Source organism: Pristiophorus japonicus, chromosome 9 (genome assembly GCF_044704955.1).
Source record: "Pristiophorus japonicus isolate sPriJap1 chromosome 9, sPriJap1.hap1, whole genome shotgun sequence".
Lineage (NCBI taxonomy): Eukaryota > Metazoa > Chordata > Chondrichthyes > Pristiophoridae > Pristiophorus > Pristiophorus japonicus.
The window spans coordinates 148,478,967-148,501,005 of NC_091985.1; the positions used below are offsets into that span (position 1 = coordinate 148,478,967).

General features: G+C 45.0%; 1 protein-coding gene across 6 annotated transcripts in view; it reads right to left on the minus strand.

Moving 5' to 3' along the window:
• Nucleotides 1–22,039, minus strand: part of LOC139273268 (pleckstrin homology domain-containing family G member 1) — a 245,368-nt gene that overhangs the window by 116,291 nt on the left and 107,038 nt on the right. The window contains exon 1 of one of the 6 annotated variants that reach the window (XM_070889939.1): nucleotides 12,345–12,457. The exons of the other annotated variants lie outside the window; for them this stretch is intronic. Within the exon in view, the coding sequence (XP_070746040.1) occupies nucleotides 12,345–12,399 (55 nt within the window). The 5' untranslated portion in view covers nucleotides 12,400–12,457. Of the gene's footprint in view, nucleotides 1–12,344; nucleotides 12,458–22,039 lie in introns of those variants that run through there. 6 annotated transcript variants of the gene reach the window in all.

The following is a 22,039-nucleotide window of genomic DNA, read 5'->3' on the forward strand; positions in this document are numbered from 1 at the left end:
CTTTGCACCTTCCCCTCCAGATCAAACTAGGTTTGTACCACAAATTACAGAAAGTTCAGATTGATAACAGTGCAGCGATATCAAGGGGGAATCTGGAACATCGTACCCAATGGTCTTATCTCTTTCTCCTTCGGCTTCATTGGTTAGAGAAAGAAATTGGGCAAATGAAGCAGAAGGAACGAGGGGAGAACAACAATCACATTGAGACAGAGAAATAAAGAGGCAAGGAAAGTGTTATGGATGAATGACAGGGTAGGTGTGCAAAATGTACAGAGTCTTGCACCATCAGTATTGAACTAACACGATCAGGAACAGTGGGACTGCTAGATGCAAGACCAAAGTCAATCTAGTTGGCTTTCTACCATCCTGGTAGTCACATGATACAAGGATAATGGATTTGCTGACTAATCAAAGTAATTAATTTCTCTTAGTCTACAACAGATCCTGAAATGACAAAGGAAACCTCAGTGGTGGAGAACTTTGGAAACCATAGGTCCAAAGTCACCTGTTCCTCCCAAGCATGTCATGTCTCAAATTACCCAAATACTGCAAGTCATTTGCATTTGAGTGGCGAAACAGCTTTGCGTCATGAAAATGATTGCCTTCTAACATCAACAGGAATGTAGATGGTAAGACTGGCACAAAAATACTGCCAAGATAGATTAAAAAGTTTTTTTTTTTTTTTTTTTAAAAACCTCTAGGAACAATTTACTACCTGCAGGTGCGAGACTCCATAGCTTCATTGTTCTCTTTCTGGGCCTCGAAGGTCAAGTGTCACGCCAGGACCATAAATCACATTAACAGGGTCCTTACATGAATTACTAATGCTAAATGGTTTCTGCGAGTTTAAGTCACAATAACGGCATAAATCCAGCAATTTCATGACGAGCTATGAACTTCAATGGGATCACGGAAAGGGTGTGTTTTTTTGGTTTTATCAAGGTCAACAGTGCAATCATCCAGCAATTTGCAGAGAATTGGAACTCATGGCATCACTTCACCATAAATTGGACACTTTTTTTTGTAAAACAAACTAATAATGGCAAACGTCATGAACTTGCCATTATTTTTCCAGCAATTTCTGGGCCAATATTGTTTTAAAACTGGTAACACTGAGCCAAGTATGATATCCTGCCTTTCATATACCCTGAATACTGAGCATTAGTGACAGCTTCTATTTAAATCCACATTCCATTGCTTCTGAGACCAAGTGGATTTCCAGCAGTTTTACAGATTTATGGTTTTTTGACAACAATGTAAAACATAGCAGTTAATTTGGACTCAAACACCTCAGCGCAAAACAAAACTGATCCTGTTGAAATTCAGTTTCCCCTTCCTAATATAGGGAATTACAGTTTTGTGTCTAATTTACTTGAGGAAAACTAACCTTAAGCAGAGGTTGGCATCATACAAAATACAAAAAAAAAAACTTTCCCTGCATCGGAGAAGAGAGGGGCACGAGGGATCAAAGTTTATAAAAAGGGAAATGCTGTCATACGGAAGTATTTGCTAAATCTTAACTTGTTTAGCAGACGCAATTCGATAATGCAACACCATGAAAAATCAATCGAAAATGAAGTGTGTGGACAAGAGGCTAGAGTTGGAGCAACACAGGTAAGTGGGATAAGGGGAGTAGTCCAGTACAGGGCTTGTGGAGAATGACAAATAAGCCCTTAATTTGCATTCATATTTCCAAGGAAAGAATCAGTATGAGGTTAGCAGAGCAGACACTAACTAAATGGAGTGCTTTACATCATTACATGACAGATCAAACAGGGAAGCCATATAAGGAACCAGTGAAGAATGCAATAGTGGAGGGTTCCTGATCCAGGATAACCCGAGGGATCAATTTGCTTTTGGTTCAATGCCCCAGGATTGATATTCACTCAAAGCATCATAGCTGCAGATATTGTTCTCCTGAACAACCAATGTCGAGTACGTTTAATGGGCAGGACCTCATTAGCTTTAAGGGTGTTTGAGCACGATGGAGCACCAGGCCATGCAAGCAAAGGTAGGCGTAGGGGTTGCCAACCCTGCAATGAGACCTGGAGACTCAAGGAATTAAAAACTAATCGCCAAGAGCAACCCAAGAGAAAAAAAAATTATAGGACCATTAAAGTAGTGTTTTTCTTTGAATACTTGATTGGTTATAAAAATATTGGCGATATTGACCAAGTCATGAATCATCCAATCAGGTAAAGAGTCTGTTTGCTTTCCAATTGGCATGGGAAGACCGTGCACCACAAGTACGATGGCCGGAGTGTGGGGGGAGGGGCAGTTAGAGGCAGGTGGTCAGGTGATGACACCTCCAGGAATATGTCCAACCAGAGTTGGCAACCCCAGGTAGGCCTTGTGTCATCAGCAGCCTGAGGGGTGGTTGTGCATGACTTAGTAGAGATTATATGGAAGGTTTAAGTTTTAGGCTGCATGCACACAATCAGGATTTTTTTTTTTTAAATGTATAGAAACACGAGTCTTAAAGGGGTAGCTTGATAAGCATCGATTATTGAAATCACTGCTACTTAGGAGTGAGCCTTTGACTCGGTGGTAGTATTCCCACCTCAGTCAGAAGGTGCCGGGTTCAAACCCCACTCCAGACAATCCTGGCATTGATTGGTTGACATCCAGCAGGATACTGGTGTTTGGTAGGTGTGGATAACAGCATATGGGTTGTGGGAGCTCAGAAAACCCTCCCACCGTATCGGACGAACCCCCCTATCAGCTGATATAAACAGACACGGCCCGTCAAGCTGTTAATCAGCCTACGAATCCTTCCACCACTTCACTATTGTCCAAGGGACGAGCGTGAAGATACAGCAACAACTACGGTCATCGTCCTCAGAGTTCTCCTCTTGTTCTTTCCAATCTCCCCCTACTTATCCTCCTTGCTTGACTGAAATCAAGATATCATCTCCGCCAACAACTCCTTCTTTCTAAGTATCAACATCCTTCTCGGTCTTTAGCTTTTAAAGTTTGGCATCACCTTATCACTACTACTCCATTTATCTGATATCCTCTCCGCTTCTCAATCCTGCTGAATTATTTTTAAAAAGCAGTGAAGTCTTTTGCTCCAAAGCGACCAGTGGATAATGTCCAAGCTGACCTTTCACTATTTCCTTTCTGAATTCATTTAACCTCTTGAATTTCAAAACAAGTCAGCATGTTCCAATTCAGTATCCTGCAGGCCAAATGGTTTGTCCAGTTTAGGCACTGAATAACATCCCATTTCACAAGGAGGTGGAATATATAGTCATTCAATATGATTAAAACAGAAATACTGTGCCACATTGGTTACGATGCACGTGGAAGCAATGTAAATGTGTACCCATATTTAAGTACAGGAAGTTTCCTGTTTCACTCTGACCTGGAAATGTTTGCATAATTGACAGCTGAATGCTTTGTACTAAAAATGGCTGTTGATTTGAACCACATGTTCTACAGTCTTGTTACTAATTGAACTCAATATCAAATGCCACACCACATGTTGCTAATCTTGTTCATGTGTCGTGAGGCCAGCCTGGTGTCTCCCACAGCACAGTGCGAAACCATGTCCAGATGTAGCAGTCTTGTTAATGGAGGTCAACTCTTGACCATAATTAAGTCACAAGCCAACAGGATTCTGGCAGTGTAATCATAGTCTGTGCGCCTTTTGAGGCCGACACTGTGTGGAAGGCCGGATGTATTTTGTGGAACAAGAAGCAAAGGTCTCAAGGTTGGGTTCGGACAGTAATATTGGATCAAAGTGAACAGCCCAGCAACACACTTGGATGAAGGTTATCCCCTGTTTTACTCACTCATCCCCATCCTCACTGGGGAACTACACTGAAAAGCCAGTTTATTTGTGTAATATGAAAATGAACATTTTTACATATTCCCTTACTTCAAGTGCCAATGTTCATTCAGTTTGAGTATATAATTTAAAGATGTCCTCTTAATCAGTGTCTGGTAAATGTCAATTAAGTTTGAGGTATGGTCCCCAAGCAGGAGATTGACGATGAAGAAACAGAGTGTAATTTGTTTGGGGCAATCCTGCTTTATGTTTAAACCTGAACAACTCCTTGTTCAATCAATGTTGGACAGCAAACACCAAAACAAGTACAATTCCAAGTTCACTATCTTACAGACATCAGTTTACACTGGACAAGTAACTTTAGCTCAGATCTATTGATCCAAAGTGAATTTAAAAATTGGCCCAGAATTACAAACATATGAAAAGAGGACAGGAGACCACAAGCTGGTTCACAGCCCATCCCATCCTAGCACAGTGCAACTTCCATTCAGTCATCCTCATTTCTCCCCTCCAACCCCTTCCATATAGTCACCCAGTCTCGTGACGCAACAAAGGAGGACAGACAAAAAAAAAACGTAGCCCAATTTAGAGAAAAAAAACACCAGGAACTGGCCCCTGGTGACCAGGCTCCTGGAGACCACTGACAGGATGACTCAACAGCCCACAAGGACCTACCTAGCCTTCAAAATATACTCACCAGAAATTCATCCTGTATGCAATGAATCTGCATTCACTGCTTGAGCTGATCGCTTATTCCACAGGTAGATGACTCTCTGCGCAGAGAAATCTCTCCAAACACCCAACCTAGTTTCAAGCTTTTGTAAATTTTACTTCCGCTGGTTTTCCTAAACATTCTAGCTCAAATTGCCTATCTATTTGGACCCAGTCTAATACTTGCATTATTTTAAAGATTGCATCATATCTCCTCGATAGTCTACACCTTTTCCAAAGTAATAAGACCCTGCTCTTAGTCTGTCCTGGTAACTAAAGGCCCTTAAACCAGGTATTGCTCTAATGGCCTGTCCTCAAACTTTCCCAGGGCCTTGATATTCCCACCATCTGAGGGAGACCAAAGCCAAAGACAGCATTCTGGATGGGTTTGTACCAAGGCCTTAGAGACATATTTAATTGCTGCTTCAATGCCAACACCAAATTTACACTCCTCAGTAGACTCAAGACTTTGGTCATTGACCTTCAAGGAATCAAGCACCATAAACCCCAGGTCCTTCTCCTGCTTATCAGTTTGAGCATGCTACCCTGCATGGTGTATATATGCCTAGAATTGCCCCATACCCAAGCGCAATACTATATTTTTCTATATTAAAAAGATATCTACCAGACACATGGCCATGTCCCCATTGCATCGAGATCTGTTTGCAATGTAACTTGTGCATCGAAGGTCCTTACAGCACTTAAAACTTTGCGTCATCTGTGAACAGTTCCATGGATACTATCTTAACAACCTGGACAAAGGCAAGAGCAATTGCCCCAACTTTGAACCCTATGGTACTCCACTAATGACAGGCTCCCAAGCAGTATCTTTACCATTAGAAACTAAGCACTGTCTATGTAAATGCAACTAATTGCTGATCCTAACCAAAATCTGCCCTCCAATCCCCCAAGACTCACCTTGCTCAGTAGCCTTTTTGGGTGGCAGTTTGTCAAAGGCTTTGAGAGTCAAGATACATAATGTTGACCAGGCTTCCAGTATCCACCAACGTTGTAACCTCCTCAAAAACTTCAAGTTTTTTTTTCAGAAGCTGTGCCGAGATTCTCTACTAACCCCTTCCTTTCCAGGTAGTTGTACAATGCATCCCTAATTAAGTCTTCAAGCAACGTGCCTCTAACTTAAGTCAAATTAATAGGCAGATAGTTTTCCAGGTCTGGCTCTTTGTGGTTTTTAAATATTGGCCCCACAGGAGCATCACTTGAGAAGATGGATAACAATTACATTCCATGTGAATTATGAAGAGGGGCAAGAGGAGGATCATGTGGAGCTTAAACATCAGCATGGACCAGTTGGGTTGAATGGCCCATTTCTGTACTGTACATTCTACACTAACACTGTACAATCTACATTCTGCGGCAACTACAGAGGAATCTCCCTGCTATCAGCCCCCAGAAAGTCGTCGCTAGAGTCCTCCTCAACAGTCTTCTTCCCGTGGCCGAGGAACTACTCCCGGAGGCACAGTGGGACGACAGACATGATTTTTGCTGCGCGACAGCTACAGGAAAAATGCAGGGAACAGCGCCAGCCCTTATACATGGCCTTCTTCGACCTTACAAAGGCCGTTGACACAGTCAACCGCGAGGGGTCTATGGAGTGTCTCGGATGTCCCCAAAAGTTCATCACCATCCTCTGCTTGCTCCACGACGACATGCAGGCCGTGATCCTTACCAACGGATCCAGCACAGACCCAATCCACATCCTGATCAGGGTCAAACCCCAACCCTCTTAATCTTTCTCGTCGCCATGCTCCACCTCACAGTCAAACTCCCCGCTGAAGTGGAACTAAACTACAGAACCAGTGGGAACCTGTTCAACCTGCGCTGTCTCCAGGCCAGATCCAAGACCACCCCAACCTCAGTCGTCGAGCTACAGTACGCAGATGATGCCTGCGTCTGTGCACAGAGCCTAAACTCCAGGACATAACTGACGTATTTACTGAGGCATACAAAAGCATGGGCCTTACGCTAAACATCCGTAAGACAAAGGTCCTCCACCAGCTTGTCCTCGCCGCACAGCACTACCCCCCAGTCATCAAGATCCACGGCATGGCCCTGGACCATTTCCCATATCTAAGGAGCCTCCTATCAACAAGAGCAGGCATCGACGACAAGATCCAACACCGCCTCCAGTGCATCAGTGCAGCCTTCAACCGCCTGAGGAAGAGAGTATCTGAAGACCAGGCCCTCAAAACTGCCACCAAGCTCATGGTCTACAGGGCTGTAGTAATACCTGCCCTCCTGTATGGCTCAGAGACCATGGACCATGTACAGTAGACACCTCAAGTTGCTGGAAAAATACCAACTATGTCTCCACAAGATCCTACAGATCCCCTGGGAGGACAGGCGCACCAACATCAGCGTCCTCATCCAGGCTAACATCCACAGCATTGAAGCACTGACCACACTCGATCAGCTCCGCTGGGCAGGCCACATAGTTCGCATGCCAGACACGAGACTCCCAAAGCAAGTGCTCTACTCGGAGCTCCTTCACGGCAAATGAGCCAAAGGTGGGCAGCGGAAATGTTACAAGGACACCTCAAAGCCTCCCTGATAAAGTGCGACATCCCCACTGACATCTGGGAGTCCCTGTCCAAAGACCGTCCTAAGTAGAGGGCATGCATCCGGGAGGGCGCTGAGCACCGCGAGTCTCAACGCCGAGAGCATGCAGAAATCAAGCGCAAGCAGCGGAAAGAGCGTGCGGCAAACCAGTCCCACCCTCCCTTCCCTCAACAGCTATCTGTGGCTCTCTTATTGGACTGTTCAGCCATCAAAGAACTCACTTCAGGAGTGGAAGCAAGTCTTCCCCGATTCCGAGGGACTGCTTATGATAACATTCTATGCCTCATTGGCCAATGGTAATTCATAGATTTTATTTGCTTTTAAGCTGGACCAAATTAAAGAAAAAGGATTCAAAATATAACAGATTCATGTATTTGAAAAAGATAAGTCACACACATTAACAGAAGGTTAATTGGGCAGTTGGCTGGTCCCACAGGAGGAGATTGTGATTTCCCAGACATCAAGCTCCCAATCATAGCTGGACTGAGACAGTCCAGCCCTCATGGAGGAATCCAGAACTAGGGGGCATAGTTTCAGAATAAGAGGTCTAATTTAAAACAGAGTTGGAGGAATTTCTTCTGAGGGTTGTAAATCTGTGGAAGCTGAGTCATTGAATATATTTAAGACGATGATAGATTTTTGAGCGATAAGGGAGTGAAGGGTTATGGGGAGCAGGCAGGGAAATGAAGCTGAGCCCAAGATCAGATCAGCCATGATCTTATTAAATGGCGGAGCAGGCTCCAGGGCCCAAATGGTCTATTCCTGCTCCTCTTTATGTTCTTATGTAGGTAGATGGGGTGGAAAGGAGGCACCCTTACAATGACAAAAACAAAGTTAACCATCATGCTCCTTTGCACCCCCACCCAAGTGGCTGAATGATTAGCAGGGCCTTTTGCCAATGTTAAACTGAACATTGGAGGGGGAGCTGAAGTGAATTGCTCGCTTTATTATGAAAAACTAACTTGATTTCATAGAACAAAGGGCGAGTGAGTGGGCAAAGAGCTGGAAACTGTCCAATTTGCTTCTAGAAGTGCCTAAACAGACTCAAAAGGCTCCCAGGTGCCAATTCTATTGGGGAAAGGGCTTGGAAGAGACTTGCATTTATATAGCACCTTTAATGTTGAAAAACATCCCAAGGTGCTTCACAGGAGCATTATTGAAATTTGACACCAAACCACAAAGAAATATTAAGACAGGTGACCCAAAACTTGGCCAAAGAGGTAGGCTTAAAGGAGAGACAGAGCTTAACATCTAGGCAATGATGAGACAATGGAAATTGGGGATGCGCAAGAGGCCAGAATTGGAGGAGCAGAGAATTCGGAGGATTACAGGGCTCTGGAAGGTTAGAGATAAAGGGGTGGGGGGGGGGCGGGGGGGGCGCAGTGTGAGGTCATGGAGCGATTTGAACATTCGGATGCTGGACCCCAGGAATTACCTGGAAAAGTGCTGACTCAGTCCAGAAGACTAGTCAGGCACATTTTAGTGGCTGGGTACACATTGGTAGGGTTAGCCGCAAGTAGTTAGGAGCAAATTATTTAAACAAAACTCAAAGCTTGAAACACAGATTTACCCTTTTCTCCCAAACCAACTTCTGCAGAGAAGCTGAATCGAGCTTGCATTTCTGGAGATCTTAACTCCACTTACTTTATAAATCAAAAGCAAAATTAAACGTTGATGCTAGAAATCTAAAACAAAAGAACAAAAAGTGCTGGAAACACACGCTCAATAATCAGTCAGCACCTGGAGAAAAAAAAAAGACACATTAATGATGGAGATGTGGACCCTTTGCCAGAACTCATCTGACTGACCTGCTCAGTGTTTGTAGAATTTTTTTTCTATTTCCATTTACTTCATTCAGGCAAGAGCAGAATGCAGAATCCCTGAAAACCGGCACATGGATTTTTGGTGGTGCATATACTGTGAATACGAGAACCAACAGCTTGGCTGTGTAGAATGCACAGGACTCGGGTTACAACATAACTATGGAAACCAGACTAGAACCCAGACCTTTTGATGCCTTTTCAGTGTTCCACAAGTATAAGATACATTTTTGACTATTGCGCTTCTTCCACAACAGATAGGGTTGCCATCCCTGGTTGGAAGCGTTACTAGAATTTTCACTACCTCACACACCCGCCATTAGTTGCCAGACATGTCCATCCACAGGGTGTACTGCCTGCCCACACCAATTGGACAGTGAGCAGGCTCGGTTTTATCAACTGGATGCCTCTTGACTGTCAGTCAAAACAACCCCCCCCCCCCCCCCCAATATTTTTATGTTCAAAGAACATAAAAAAATATATTTTTAATGCCCCGGTGATTTTTCTTCCGGGTTGCTCGCCGCAGTGTCCTGGAGATTAATCTTTAAAAGATCCCATGGCACTATTTTGAAGGAGAGCAGGGGAGTTCTCCCTGATGTCCTGGCCAATATTTATCCCTCATTAAAACAGATGATCTGGTCAATCTTACACTGCTGTTTGTGGGATCTTGCTGCAAGCAAATTGGCTGTCTACAAAACACTTCAAAAATAATTCACTGGCCGTAAAGCACTTTGGGACATCAAAAGGTCCTTGTATTGAAGCAACATTTACAAAAAATAGACTTAGCAAATCACACACACACACACACACACACACACACACACAGAGTAAGGGAGCTATTAAAAAGGCAGGGAGAAGTAGGAAGAGGAGGGTTTTCATGCAGTGTTCCAGAGATAGAGCCAAGGTTACCAGAGGTGACTGAAAACTCAAGTCGTTTATTTGATAAACTGGACAAAGTCCAAAAAACATATTTTAAACATCCAGCAATTAATCTCTGCTGGATGCTACAAGTACTAGCAGCAGAGCACACTTGCTGATTCAAGACAGCACTCTGAATAGCTCGGAAACAGAATATGTAGAGCAAATCAAATTAGCACTGAAATAAGGCTTGCGCACTGACCTGGAGAGGGAATACAGCAACTTCCAAGACAGGGATTGCTCGGTGAATTAGAGATTTACCTCTTGGACAAATGCCACCCTCTCCTTGTGTACATACAGAAGCAGAATCCCTACTATTTAAACTAACTTACCACCACAGTTATAAACAGAAAAGCATTGAAAAGCACTGGAGTAACAGCAGTTTAATCAGTGGCACTCCTTACTAATTTTGTAAAGAATCCCTTTGAGTTTGATGAAGGAATCACCTTTCAGAACCCTAAACTTCCTGGTCTGACACTAGCAATTCAACAGGAAGGTATGGCACTGCATTAAGTCACTCCATTATAAAAAAAAGAGAAAGGAAGGTTGTCCATGACCTCACACAGTAAACACCACAGGAATAGTCACAGCACACTGTCAAATATGTATTACATTCTGGAGTTAGAGACCACCACTGTGCAAAACTAGCAGCGATAAAACCATGACCCAAGTTTCCCCGAGGCATAATTTCCCATCCGGTTCATTCCTTGCTGCCCCCCATCCCCCAGGATTTAAAAAAAAAGGATTATATTGTTAATTTTAAACCAATATGGTTCTTTATGACTCGGTTAGATTGGAAGCAGTTTTGAGTCTGCTTGACTGAATTCAGGATACTTAGTTTTATCAGCTGTGGATCAGTGGGTAACACTCTTGCCTCAGAGTCAGATGGTCAGGAGTGCAAGGCCCATTCCAGAGACTGGAGCACATAACCTAGTGCAGACACTGCAGTACTGAAGGAGTGCTGCACTGTTGCAGGTGCAGTCTTTCGGGGGAGACTAACTGAGACCTCATCTACCCTCTCAGCTGAACGTCTAAGAACCAATGGCATTATTTGAAAGAAGAGGCGTTCTCCCTAGTGTCCGGGCCAATATTGATCCCTCAACCACCAAAACAGATTTTCTGGTCATCATCATATTGCGGTTTGTGGGACCTTGCTGTGTGCAAATTGGCTGACGTGTTTCCTGCATTACAACAGGGACGACGCTTGAAAAGTACTCCATGGACTGTAAAGCGCTTTGGGAAACCCCCCAAGATCATGAAAGTAGCTATATAAATGCAAGTCTTTCTTTATCCACCTTATTTGGAACTTTGCATACATGGGATATATCTCCAGTGGAGGAGAGTACAGGTCGCAGTCGTGCAGTAGAGATGCTCAACACTGTTATTCAAACGTTGTCAGTTATGGGAGTGTCGCCAGAAAAATCCTCACTCTCTCACACCCTGGTCATTCCCGACCTTCACTCTCTCAAGTCCAAGAGACACAGACTTGAATGTACATAACGCACAACTGGACCACATCCAGCATCATCAGGTCCTGCTGTCCTCTGCTAAAACTGCTCACTACTCCAGGATTATCCTGGTGTGCAAGGCAACGCCCACCACCAACCATCTCCTTAAACCCCTCCCCCTGTGCCTCACCTTCAAGTGTGAGGAACTCGTGGACTTCTGTGTCACTAAGATTGGGATCATCTGTTCAATCTCCTTTGTCACATCCCTCTGTTCCCCTAGGCTTATATTCACTGGAATTTAGATGAGAGGAGATCTCATAGAAACATAAAATTCTGACAGGATTGGACAGGTTAGATGCAGGAAGAATGTTACCGATGTTGGGGAAGTCCAGAACCAGGGAACACAGTCCAAGGTAAGCCATTTAGGATCGAGATGGGGAGAAAATTCTTAACTCAGAATTGTGAGCCTGTGGAATTCTCTACCACAAAAAGTTGTTGAGGCCAATTTGTTAGATATATTCAAAAAAGGAGTTAGATATGGCCCTTACAGCTAAAGGGATCAAGGGGTAAGGAGAGAAAGCAGGAAAGGGGTACTGAGGTGAATGATCAGCCATGATTATATTGAATAGTGGTGCAGGCTCAAAGGGCCGAATGGCCTATTCCTGCACCTATTTTCTATTGTTCTATGTTTTACCCAAGACAAGTATCCATCCCCCACTCCAAGGTTTCCCCCCACCCGAGCCCTGACCTCTCACCTTTCTCTCCTATCTCATCCAGTCAGTCAATGAGATCCACCTCCTGTTCCCTTGAACCGATTCCCAGTAAACCGCTGACTACCCGACTTCTCTTCCCGACACCATGCTAGCTGATATTGTAAACGGTTCCCTCTCCTCAGGTACTGTTACTCCCTCCCCCTTTCCAAATCTAGCCAAGATTTAGGTTCATCATAATTCTATATTTTCCATTGGTGACAAATTGACTTCATGTTTCTTTCCAAGCTGAACACATCCCCGCCCTTTGAAAACGAGAGTGTGATAAACAGGAGTTTCAGAATTTTCCAGATGAGAAAGTGTCACTTACTGAAAACATCAGTCACATTTTCCAGGTCAGCTGAAATTCTCTTGGTTGGTTCCATCTCTCGCGCTCTCAGTTGCCTTCACAAATGATGGTGACATCAGTCCTGCTGACACGCTGATCCCTTCCACTGTGTCAGGAAGTGCTGTAGCAAGGCTGAGGTCACTGCCATTTGGAAACAGAGGTCCTTGAGATTTTGATTTCTGCACAGCAATACAGTTTTCTATTTTTATTAAATTAGCACAAAGACAAAACTTTAAACAGTAACACTCCAAACAGTGCAATACTGAAGGAGTGCTGCACTGTTGGAGCTGTCGGCTTCAAGATAAGATGTTAAACCGAGGCCCCGTCTGTCCTCAGGTAGATGTAAAAGATCCCATTGCACTATTTAAAGAGCAGGGGCGTTCTCCCCAGTGTTCTGGCCAACATTCATCCTTCAAACAACATCACTAAAAAACAGATTCTCTAGTCGTTATCACAGCCGTTTGTGGGGGGAGTGCTGTGCGCAAATTGGCTGTTGCGTTTCCTGTGTTACAACAATGACTACATTGTGCTTCATTGGCTGTGAAGCGCTTTGAGACGTCCTGAATTCACGAAGGCACTACATAAATGCAAGTTTATTCTTTCTCTCTTTCCAACATCCTGGAACTGAAGTGACCAGATCAGGATTGGATGAAAGAACAACCAGCGTCATAGCAGCACTGAGTGATTACATCACACCGCATGCAGAGTCCTGTTCCTATGAGAGTACTAGGCCAGGTGCTACAAATGAAGGATACCAATTTGGAGGAGCAACCAGGGAGGGGGCTTGACAAGTTCCACTGAGGAGTAATCAAGATGAAACACAAAAAAGGAAAAACCATGAGAGAAAATCACAAGACTAAATTGACGGAATAAGGACAGATAAAATGTTAATAGCTCCTTTCAGGCAGGGATGTGAAATCCTTCATCTTTCTATAGGCACTTTATAGTCTTCTGGCTTTATCATTGAGTTTAAGAACTTTAGATTTTAACCACCGCTCTAATTTTCTTGAGGGGGTGCTGGTAATGGAGGATGACTACACCAGAACCACTGGAATGGACAAGGTGCGCGTTGGTACTTGGGGTGGGGATCCCCAATTGGCACATGGCCGTTAGGTGTCCCGTACCCCTGGGGTCTACCCACCTTCACCACATTCCCAGGCCACAGGAGCCACCTTCTCAGCCAGATTTGCCATGCTTCCCTCCCCCACTGCTATTTTGTGGTGACCATTTATACTTCCTCGGACGCATATTTTGTTTCTTTACTTATAACCCCCCTTTTGTCACTTAATCACTCCTGCCCTTCACCCAATCACAGACCCCCATTGCTTTATCGCCTTCCTCCCCGGCTTTGTATTGGCTTAAAAAATAAAAACTGTTCAGCTCTCATCTTCCAGGTCTGATTAAAAAAAGGTCATCTGAAACATGAACCGTGTTTCTCTCTCTCTACAGATGCTGCCCGACCTGTTGAGTGTTTCCAATATTCTCTGTTTATTTCAGATATCCAGCATCGCAGTATTTTGTTGCTGCTTTAATGTGGAATGATTTGTCTTCATAAGTCACATAGGTGAATAGTGTAAATCCCTGCTCCCATTAATAGAGTTGCTTAATACAAATAGATCTGTGTTCCGATTTAGGGTTTATCCACCAATGAGGCAGCAGTACTAAAATATAACCCATTATATACTCAAGAATCAGAATGTTACAGCACAGGAGGCCATTCAGCTCCATTGTGCATGTGCCAGTTCTTTGAAAGAGCTGCCCAATTAGTCCCAATCCTGTGTCTTTTACCTACAGCCCTGCAAATATTGATCAAATTCCCTTTTGAAAGTAATTATTGAATCTGTTTCTACCACCCCTTCAGGCAGAACATCCCAGATCATCATAACTCGCTGCATTGAAAACAAAAATTCTCCTGATCTCCCTCTGGTTCTTTTGCCAATTACCTTAAATCTGTGTCCTCTGGTTACTAACCCTTCTGCCACTGGAAACATTTTCTCCTTCGTTAATCTATCAAAACCCTTCATGATTTTGAACACCTTTATTCAATCTCCTCTTAGCCTTCTCTGTTCTAAAACGAGCACCCCAGCTTCTCCAGTCTCTCCACATAACTGAAGTTCCACATCCAAGGTATTATTCTAATAAATAACCTCTGCACCCTTTCCAAGGCCTCGACATCCTTGCTAAAGTGCAGTGCCCAGAACTGGACACAATACTCCAGCTGGGGTTTTATAAAGATTTAGCACTCCATGTCTCTATTTATAAAGCCAAGGATCTAAACAGCCTTGTCGTGCCATCTTCAAAGATTTGTGTACGTACACCCCCAGGTCTCTGTTCCTGCACCCCCTTTAGTTTATATTACCTCTCCTCATTCTTCCTACCAAAACACATCAATCACTTCACACTTTTCTGCATTAAATTGCATCTGCCATGTGTCTGGTCTGTCACTAATCTGTCTATGTCCTCCTGAAGTCTGTTACTATCCTCCCCACTGTTTACTACAGTTACAAGTTTCATGTCATCCACAAACTTTGACATTATGTCCTGTATACCCAAGTGCAGTTTATTAACATATCAAAAAGGAGTAGTGATCCTAATGCTGATCCCTGGTGAAACACCATTGTTTATTTCCCTCCAGTTTGAAAAACAACCAACCATTCACCACTACACTCTGCTTTCAGTTCATTAGCCAATTTGGTATCCATCCTGCCACTGTCCCTTTAATCCCATGCCCTGCAATAAATCCATGCTGGATTTGTCTTAATTTTGTCCCAGATTCTTGTCCCTAAATTGTTCCCCATCACCAACGTTAGGCTGACTGGCCTGTAGTTGATGGGTTTATACATCACCCATTTTTTGAACAGGAAACATCCACAGTGTAACTGGAGTAATTGGGACACACACAGAATCCACAGGGGAAAAGGTGAGGTTCTTGTCAATATTTTCAGAAGCTTCGCACCAAAGGTCAAGCAATGCAATTTGACTCTTCACAAACAAGAGCGAAGAGCAAGACATGAGTAAGGAAATAACTGCTCGTTAGTCCAATAGTTGATGGGAAACTGTTTTGCGAAACTGCTTTGACAGCATTTTATTGGATACTATCTAGGTTAATCTAGAGAACAAGTCGACCATAATGGAGTTGGGATTGTTTTAGGGGCAATTATTCACACACCATGAATCTGCTGGAATACTTTCAAAAGATGGGTTGAGGTATTCCTACCTGAACATTTGGACTGGAGTCTCCAACATGGTGCACAGAAGCACGTCTCCCCCACACTGTCACCGTTGGCCACGTAGGCTGGTTCTCAAACCAGAAAGGCCCAGTTTTGCTCTTGAGCTGGAGCTCTACATACAGGCAAATGGTTTTGTAGTAGGGAGTTTAAAAATTACCCAATGTAGAGATGTACACACGGATCAGTACGTTTGGGTTATGGCACGGAGAAGCCAAGATGTTGAACTGGTTCAGAATGTTTACAAAGCAGAAAAGGCAAGCTTCTGCTACAGTTGACCCAACGCCAACATGTAAGTGGCCATTTGATATGACCATTGATTTAGGTGTCAGTTGTGTCTCAGTCGTAGCACTTTAGTCTCGAAGTCAGAAGGTCGTGAGTTCCAAGTCCCACTCCAGAGACTTGACCACATAATCCAGGCTAACATTCCAGTGTAGTACTGAGGGAGGGTTGCACAGTCGGTCTTTTGGACAAGTTGTTAAACCCCCGTCTGCCCTCTTGGGTGGACGTAAAAGATCCCATGGCCAAAGAGGTAGGCTTTATTAGGGTCTTAAAGGAGGAGAGAGAGGCAGAGAGGTTTAGGGAGGGAATTCCAGAAGTTATGGCCAAATGGCTGGGGGCATGGTCATCAATGGTGGGGCGAAGAACGTAGGGGATGCACAAGAGGCCGGAGTTGGCGGAACACGAGTACTTGGGGGGGGGGGGGGGGGGGGGGAATTATATGGCTGGAAATAGAGATAAGGAGGGGTGAGGCCATGGGGAGGAGTTGACGATATGGATGAGGAGTTCAAATTTTTGTGGGACAAGGAGTTAATGTAGGTCGGCAGAGATGGGGGTGATGGGCAAGCAGGACTCAGGGCAGGGTATGGGTGTTCGCATTTTGGACAAGTTGCAGTTTATAGAGGGTAGAGGATGGGAGGACAGAGAGGAGACCATGAGAAATTGAGTCGAGGAAACAGCAGAGTGGATGGAGTAGAGGTAAAGACGGGATAGCTTGAACAGGTGGAAAAAAGGCAGTTTTGGCAATGGATAGGATGTGGAGTTTGACGCCCATTTTGGCTTCTCCATGCCATAACCCAAACGTACTGATCCATGTGTACATCTCTGCATTGGGTCATTTTTAAACTCCCTATCACAAAGGTTGAAAAGAACACCAAGAACAAGGACTGAAACAAGGAAATATGTAGTGTAACTGGAAAAAAAAAATGGCCTTATTTCATCCACTACAAGCAAGCAGTCAATGTCAAGCTATTACTAAAACAAGCCCAATCAAGTACTGGGATGCATCTCAAGGGCATTGATTATAAATCAGACTGTTATTTGACCTAGAATAATGCTTTGGCAAGGCCACATATGGAACATTATGTGCCATTCTGACACTCCTATCTTCAAGTGTATATATTAATCACTTAACTAAATTTCTCATCGGGGGCGGGGGAGGGAAGCAGAGGGAAGGGAAGAAATCATCATTCAGCTTCGGCTTTTTAAGTCCTAAAAGATGGAAGTAGGTTACGTAGCTTTGATGGAGATCACAGAGCGAGAGGCTGGGAGCACAAAATGATCAAAGACAGTGAGTTCGAAAGATGTCCTCCCCTCTCCAAATTAGAATAAAATTCTCCAAGATAAGTAGCTAATGCTGGATCAACTTACCCTCTTAGAAAGGATTTTTAAAAAGGTTGGTCTTGAAACCATGGGCAGCACTGACAAGGCTGAATCCATCCCTGGTGGAGGCGATGCTGTGTCCATCTTGAACAGAGTCATGATGCTCCATGAATCATGGGTGTGGGGCAGGCTCAGCAGATCAGCTGATCTTTCCCTGCCCATTATTTTCATATGTAAAAATGTGGCAGATAGATTTCAATGTGGGAAGCGTGAGGTCATTCGCTTTGGACCCAAGAAAGACAGATCATAATATTTTCAGAGCTGTGCATGCTTTGGGCAACTTCCAGAGCAACACCAGCACTGAACTAAGTTGAAAGACAAATACTAATACAAAGTCAAAATACTGCAGATGCTGGAATCTGAAATAAAAACAGAAAATGCTGGAAATTTCAGCAGGTCAGGCAAAATCTGTGGAGAGAAAAACAGAGCCAATGTTTCAGGTCGATGACCCTTTGTCAGAAAGATGAATAGTCTTGTATGCATTAGCAGTTTTCTAGGTTAAACTTGTTAAAATAACCAGCCATTTTACTTTGCCCTCAACAGCCCAGAAAGGTTGGACAGTGTTCTGGGAAGTTTCATCACATGACATCCAGCCTCCAACTGCTTGTCACCCAATACATTAAAAAAGGTCAATAATGGCAGCCACAATACCCACAATCCTCTGCACCACAGAAACCGCTCTATCCAATGCACGGTTTTATCGGAGCGAGTCAGGGTTCCATTGCATCCTGCAGACTATTACGAGCCCCAACAGAGAGAAACACAAGAAAATGTCACCGATGATTTTGCTCCAAGATTACTCACTGGAGATTAATCTGGTCGTGGTAGCACTCTCGCCTTGAACTCAAAGTTACGAGTTCAAGTCCCATTCCAGAGATGCAAGCACATAATCCAGACTGACACTCCTGAAGTGCTGCACTGTCAAAGGTGCAATCTTTCAGATGAGGCGTTAAACCGAGGCCCCGTCTGACCTTTCAGGTAGACGCAAAGGATACCATGCACTATTTCGAAGAACAGTAGGGGAGTTCTCCCTGGTGTCTTGGCCAATATTTATCCCTCAACCAACATCATTAAAACAAATGATCCGGTCATTATTACATTACTGTTTGTGGGACCTTGCTATTGGCTGCCATGTTTCCTAGATTACAACAGTGACTACACTTCAGAAGTACTGCACTGGCTGTAAAGCGCTTTGAGATGTTCTGAAAAAGGGCCAAATCACCGCAAGTCTTTTTTCTTTTCTTTCAGGAGACTCCAGAACAATCTGGGAGGGCTGTCGACCCTACAGCCCAGGACAGGCAAGGCTCAGAATTGGGCTCAACGTTGCTCGAAGTTTTTGAGGCACAGTAACTCGACACCATTGATCTGAACAATAGCTTTAGTGACTTCGGCAATCTGCTATTCCCTCCCTTCACAGTGTTGGTTTTGGATTACACATGTGTGCGTTTTAGGACTGAGCTTCACATAGCTGCTCACAGGTACTCTACCTTCACCTGTGGAAACAAGAAACATACCAAACAAAAACAAATCGCCCTTCTTCACAACAAAGCAAGCCTTCGAGAAATGGAGTCCAACATAAAGCTAAAAACTCAAAGAACTCCCGGAGACACCACAACAGATTTCAAGGGCACTATCACTGGGAAAATATTTGATCATTTTTATTATATTATTTGTTTGTTAATACGTGACTGACTAATTGGATTGAAACGGATCAGGTCAGACATCAAAGATCCCGTGATAGTGTTTGAAGAAGTTCTCTACTGACCATTATGCTGCATATATATATATTTTTTTTTAAATCACTCAGGATGTGGGCATCACTGACAAGGCCGGCATTTAATGCCTACCCTTAGTCACCCGAAGGTGGTGACGACAATTCTTCAACTGCTGACAGCAGTTTGATACAACCGAGTGGATTGCTGGATAATTGATTCTTAAATATCCAGTTAGGAATAGAGGGTACAGTCATGCGATGGTTATGTTTCTGGACTAGTCATCCAGAGGCCTGGACTGGTAATCCGCAGTAAACGAGTTCAAATCCCACCTTGGCAGTTTCAGAAACTGAATTCAGTTTCTTTTTACAAAATCTGGAAATACAAAGCTGGTATCAGTGAAAGTTACCAAAGTTGTTGGATTTTTGTAAAAACCCAATTGGTTTTCTGTCCATTAGGGAAAGGATCTATGTGACAGAGTTCCAGTGACAGATGGGCAATGGTAGGGGCAGAAGTGGGAGATGTTACTGAGGCAGAAGTAGGTTATCTTTGTGATGGAGATTTTATGGAAGGTCACTTATGTAGATTATAAGCAATAGCAGCCCAAGCACTGTGGGATAACACTCAATCTCCTCCTCCTTGTCTGGCATCACGTTCACAATTTCCTACTTTTTTTTTAAACCCACTTCTTGGGCCCAAGTTTCCACTTGATTTGCGCCTGATTTTTAGGAGCAACTGGTGGAGAACGGACTATCTTAGAATTCGCAATTCTCCACATTTTTTTTTCTGCAGTTCTAGTCAGGTAGAACAGTTCTACTTTGGAACAGAATTTTTTCTTCAAAAAGAGGGCGTGTCCAGCCACTGACACCTGATTTGAAAGTTTCCACAGTGAAAATGTACTCCAAACTAAATTAGAATGGAGCAAGTGAAGATTTTTGTAGAACTGAAAAAACCTGTTCTTCATATTAAAAAATCAGGCGCAGGTTACAAATCAGGCGTCCAGAACGAGGGGTGGGGGGGGAAGGGAACTCATTAAATTCTACAATCAATCCTTATTTATACTTGTACAAATAAATCCAACCTGAATAAACATTTATAAGCAAAGAAAAGATTAAATAAACCATCTTCCTACCTGTGTGAAAGTGCTTCAGCCAGGGAGAATGGTGCAGGGAGCCGACCAAACGCGGGGGGTGGGAAGCCGACCAAACGCGGGGGGGTGGGAAGCCGACCAAACGCGGGGGGGTGGGAAGCCGACCAAACGCGGGGGGGTGGGAAGCCGACCAAACGCGGGGGGGTGGGGGGGGGAAAAAGGAGCCGACCAAACGCGGGGGGGTGGGAAGCCGACCAAACGCGGGGGGTGGGAAGCCGACCAAACGCGGGGGGTGGGGGGGGGAAAAGGAGCCGACCAAACGCGGGGGGGTGGAAAAGGAGCCGACCAAACGCGGGGGGGTGGGGAGGGGGGGAAAAGGAGCCGACCAAACGCGGGGGGTGGGGGGGGAGAGAAGGGAGCCGACCAAACGCGGGGGGTGGGTGGGATGCCGACCAAACGCGGGGGGGTGGGGGAGCCGACCAAACGCGGGGGGGGTGGGGGTGGGGGGGGAAGATGGGAGCCGACCGAACGCGGGGGGGGGGGGGGGAGAAGGGAGGGAGCCGACCAAACGCGGGGGGGGGGGGGGGGGGGGGGGGAAGATGGGAGCCGACCGAACGCAGGGGGGGGGGGGGGGGGGGGAGAAGGGAGGGAGCCGACCAAACGCGGGGGGTGGGGGGGGGGGGGGAGAAAGAGAAGGGAGCTGACCGAACGCGGGGGGTGGGGGGCGAAGGGAGCCGACCGAACGTGGGGGGTGGGGGGGGGGAGAAGGGAGCCGACCGAACGCGGGGGGTGGGGGGGGGGGGGGGAGAAGGGAGGGAGCCGACCGAACGCGGGGGGGTGGGAGGGAGGGAATGGAGCCGTTCCAGACGGATGGCGGGAAAGAGAGAAGACTGCAGGAAGCCTCAGAAATTGAGGAGCCATTTCCCGACGGCAAAAGGGGGAGGTCGTCGGGAAACGGCTGCCTCAACTTTGAGGCTTCCTGCAGCCTTCTCACTGCTACAAGAAGCCTCTGTGCTGATGGCAATGTACTTTTATTAAAAAATGTTCAAAAACTAAACAGCTACAAAGAACTACAAAAATGGCCGAGTGCCAATGTTTTTTTTCACACTGAGCATGCGCAAACGCTCCAACGCGCACATGCAGCGTTGCCGGCAGGAAAAAAACTAATTTAAATAATACCCGCCCCCTCCCACTTACAAAATCGGCGCGAGTGTAGGCTCCGCCCCCCCTGGCAGACAAGGAGCTGCAAAGCGCTCCAGAATCGCGAGTTTTTTTTCCGCCGCCGTTTTAGGCGCGAAAAACGGGCGCCCAGCTCGGAGGGGCGCCTGTTTTTTATCATGTGGAAACTTGGGCCCCTTATTTCAGTGCCATGGTCTGCTCTCAGCTCCTGTGGCTTTTAGCTTAATCACAAATCCAAAAGCTCTCTGAAAGTTTAAATAAAATACATTATAGACTCTACCACTATTGATCATCTATAACACCCTCAAAACACGGGCTGTCGCAGCCAAAAGTGACCCCTTTTGAACCCATGCTGACCTTTTATTAAGTTATGATACAAGTAGTCCTCTGGCCTGTGCCTTGGAATGAATTCCATCCCTTTACCTCCTATAGTTCGATCATCAATATGCCACTTGTAATGAGAGAGTAAACAATTTACTGGAAATAAAAAGGGGTGAATAAAAAAAAAAAGATATAAAAAGGCTGAGAGCAAGTTTGAGATTCTCATCGCACTCACTGGAGGACAGTGTAATCAGAATAGAACCAGGGAGGTTTATGCACAGGAGACCATAATGCCTGTACCAGCTCTTTGCTCGAGCAATCCAAAATTAATTCCACTGTCCCACTCTCGCCCCGCACCCCACAGCCCTGTATCAATCCCAAACTAATCCCACTGCCTTGCTCTCCCCCGCATCCTCCATTGCCCTATCAATCCCAAATTAATCCCACATCTTTCTCTGCTTCAAATGTCTATCTGCCTCAACCACT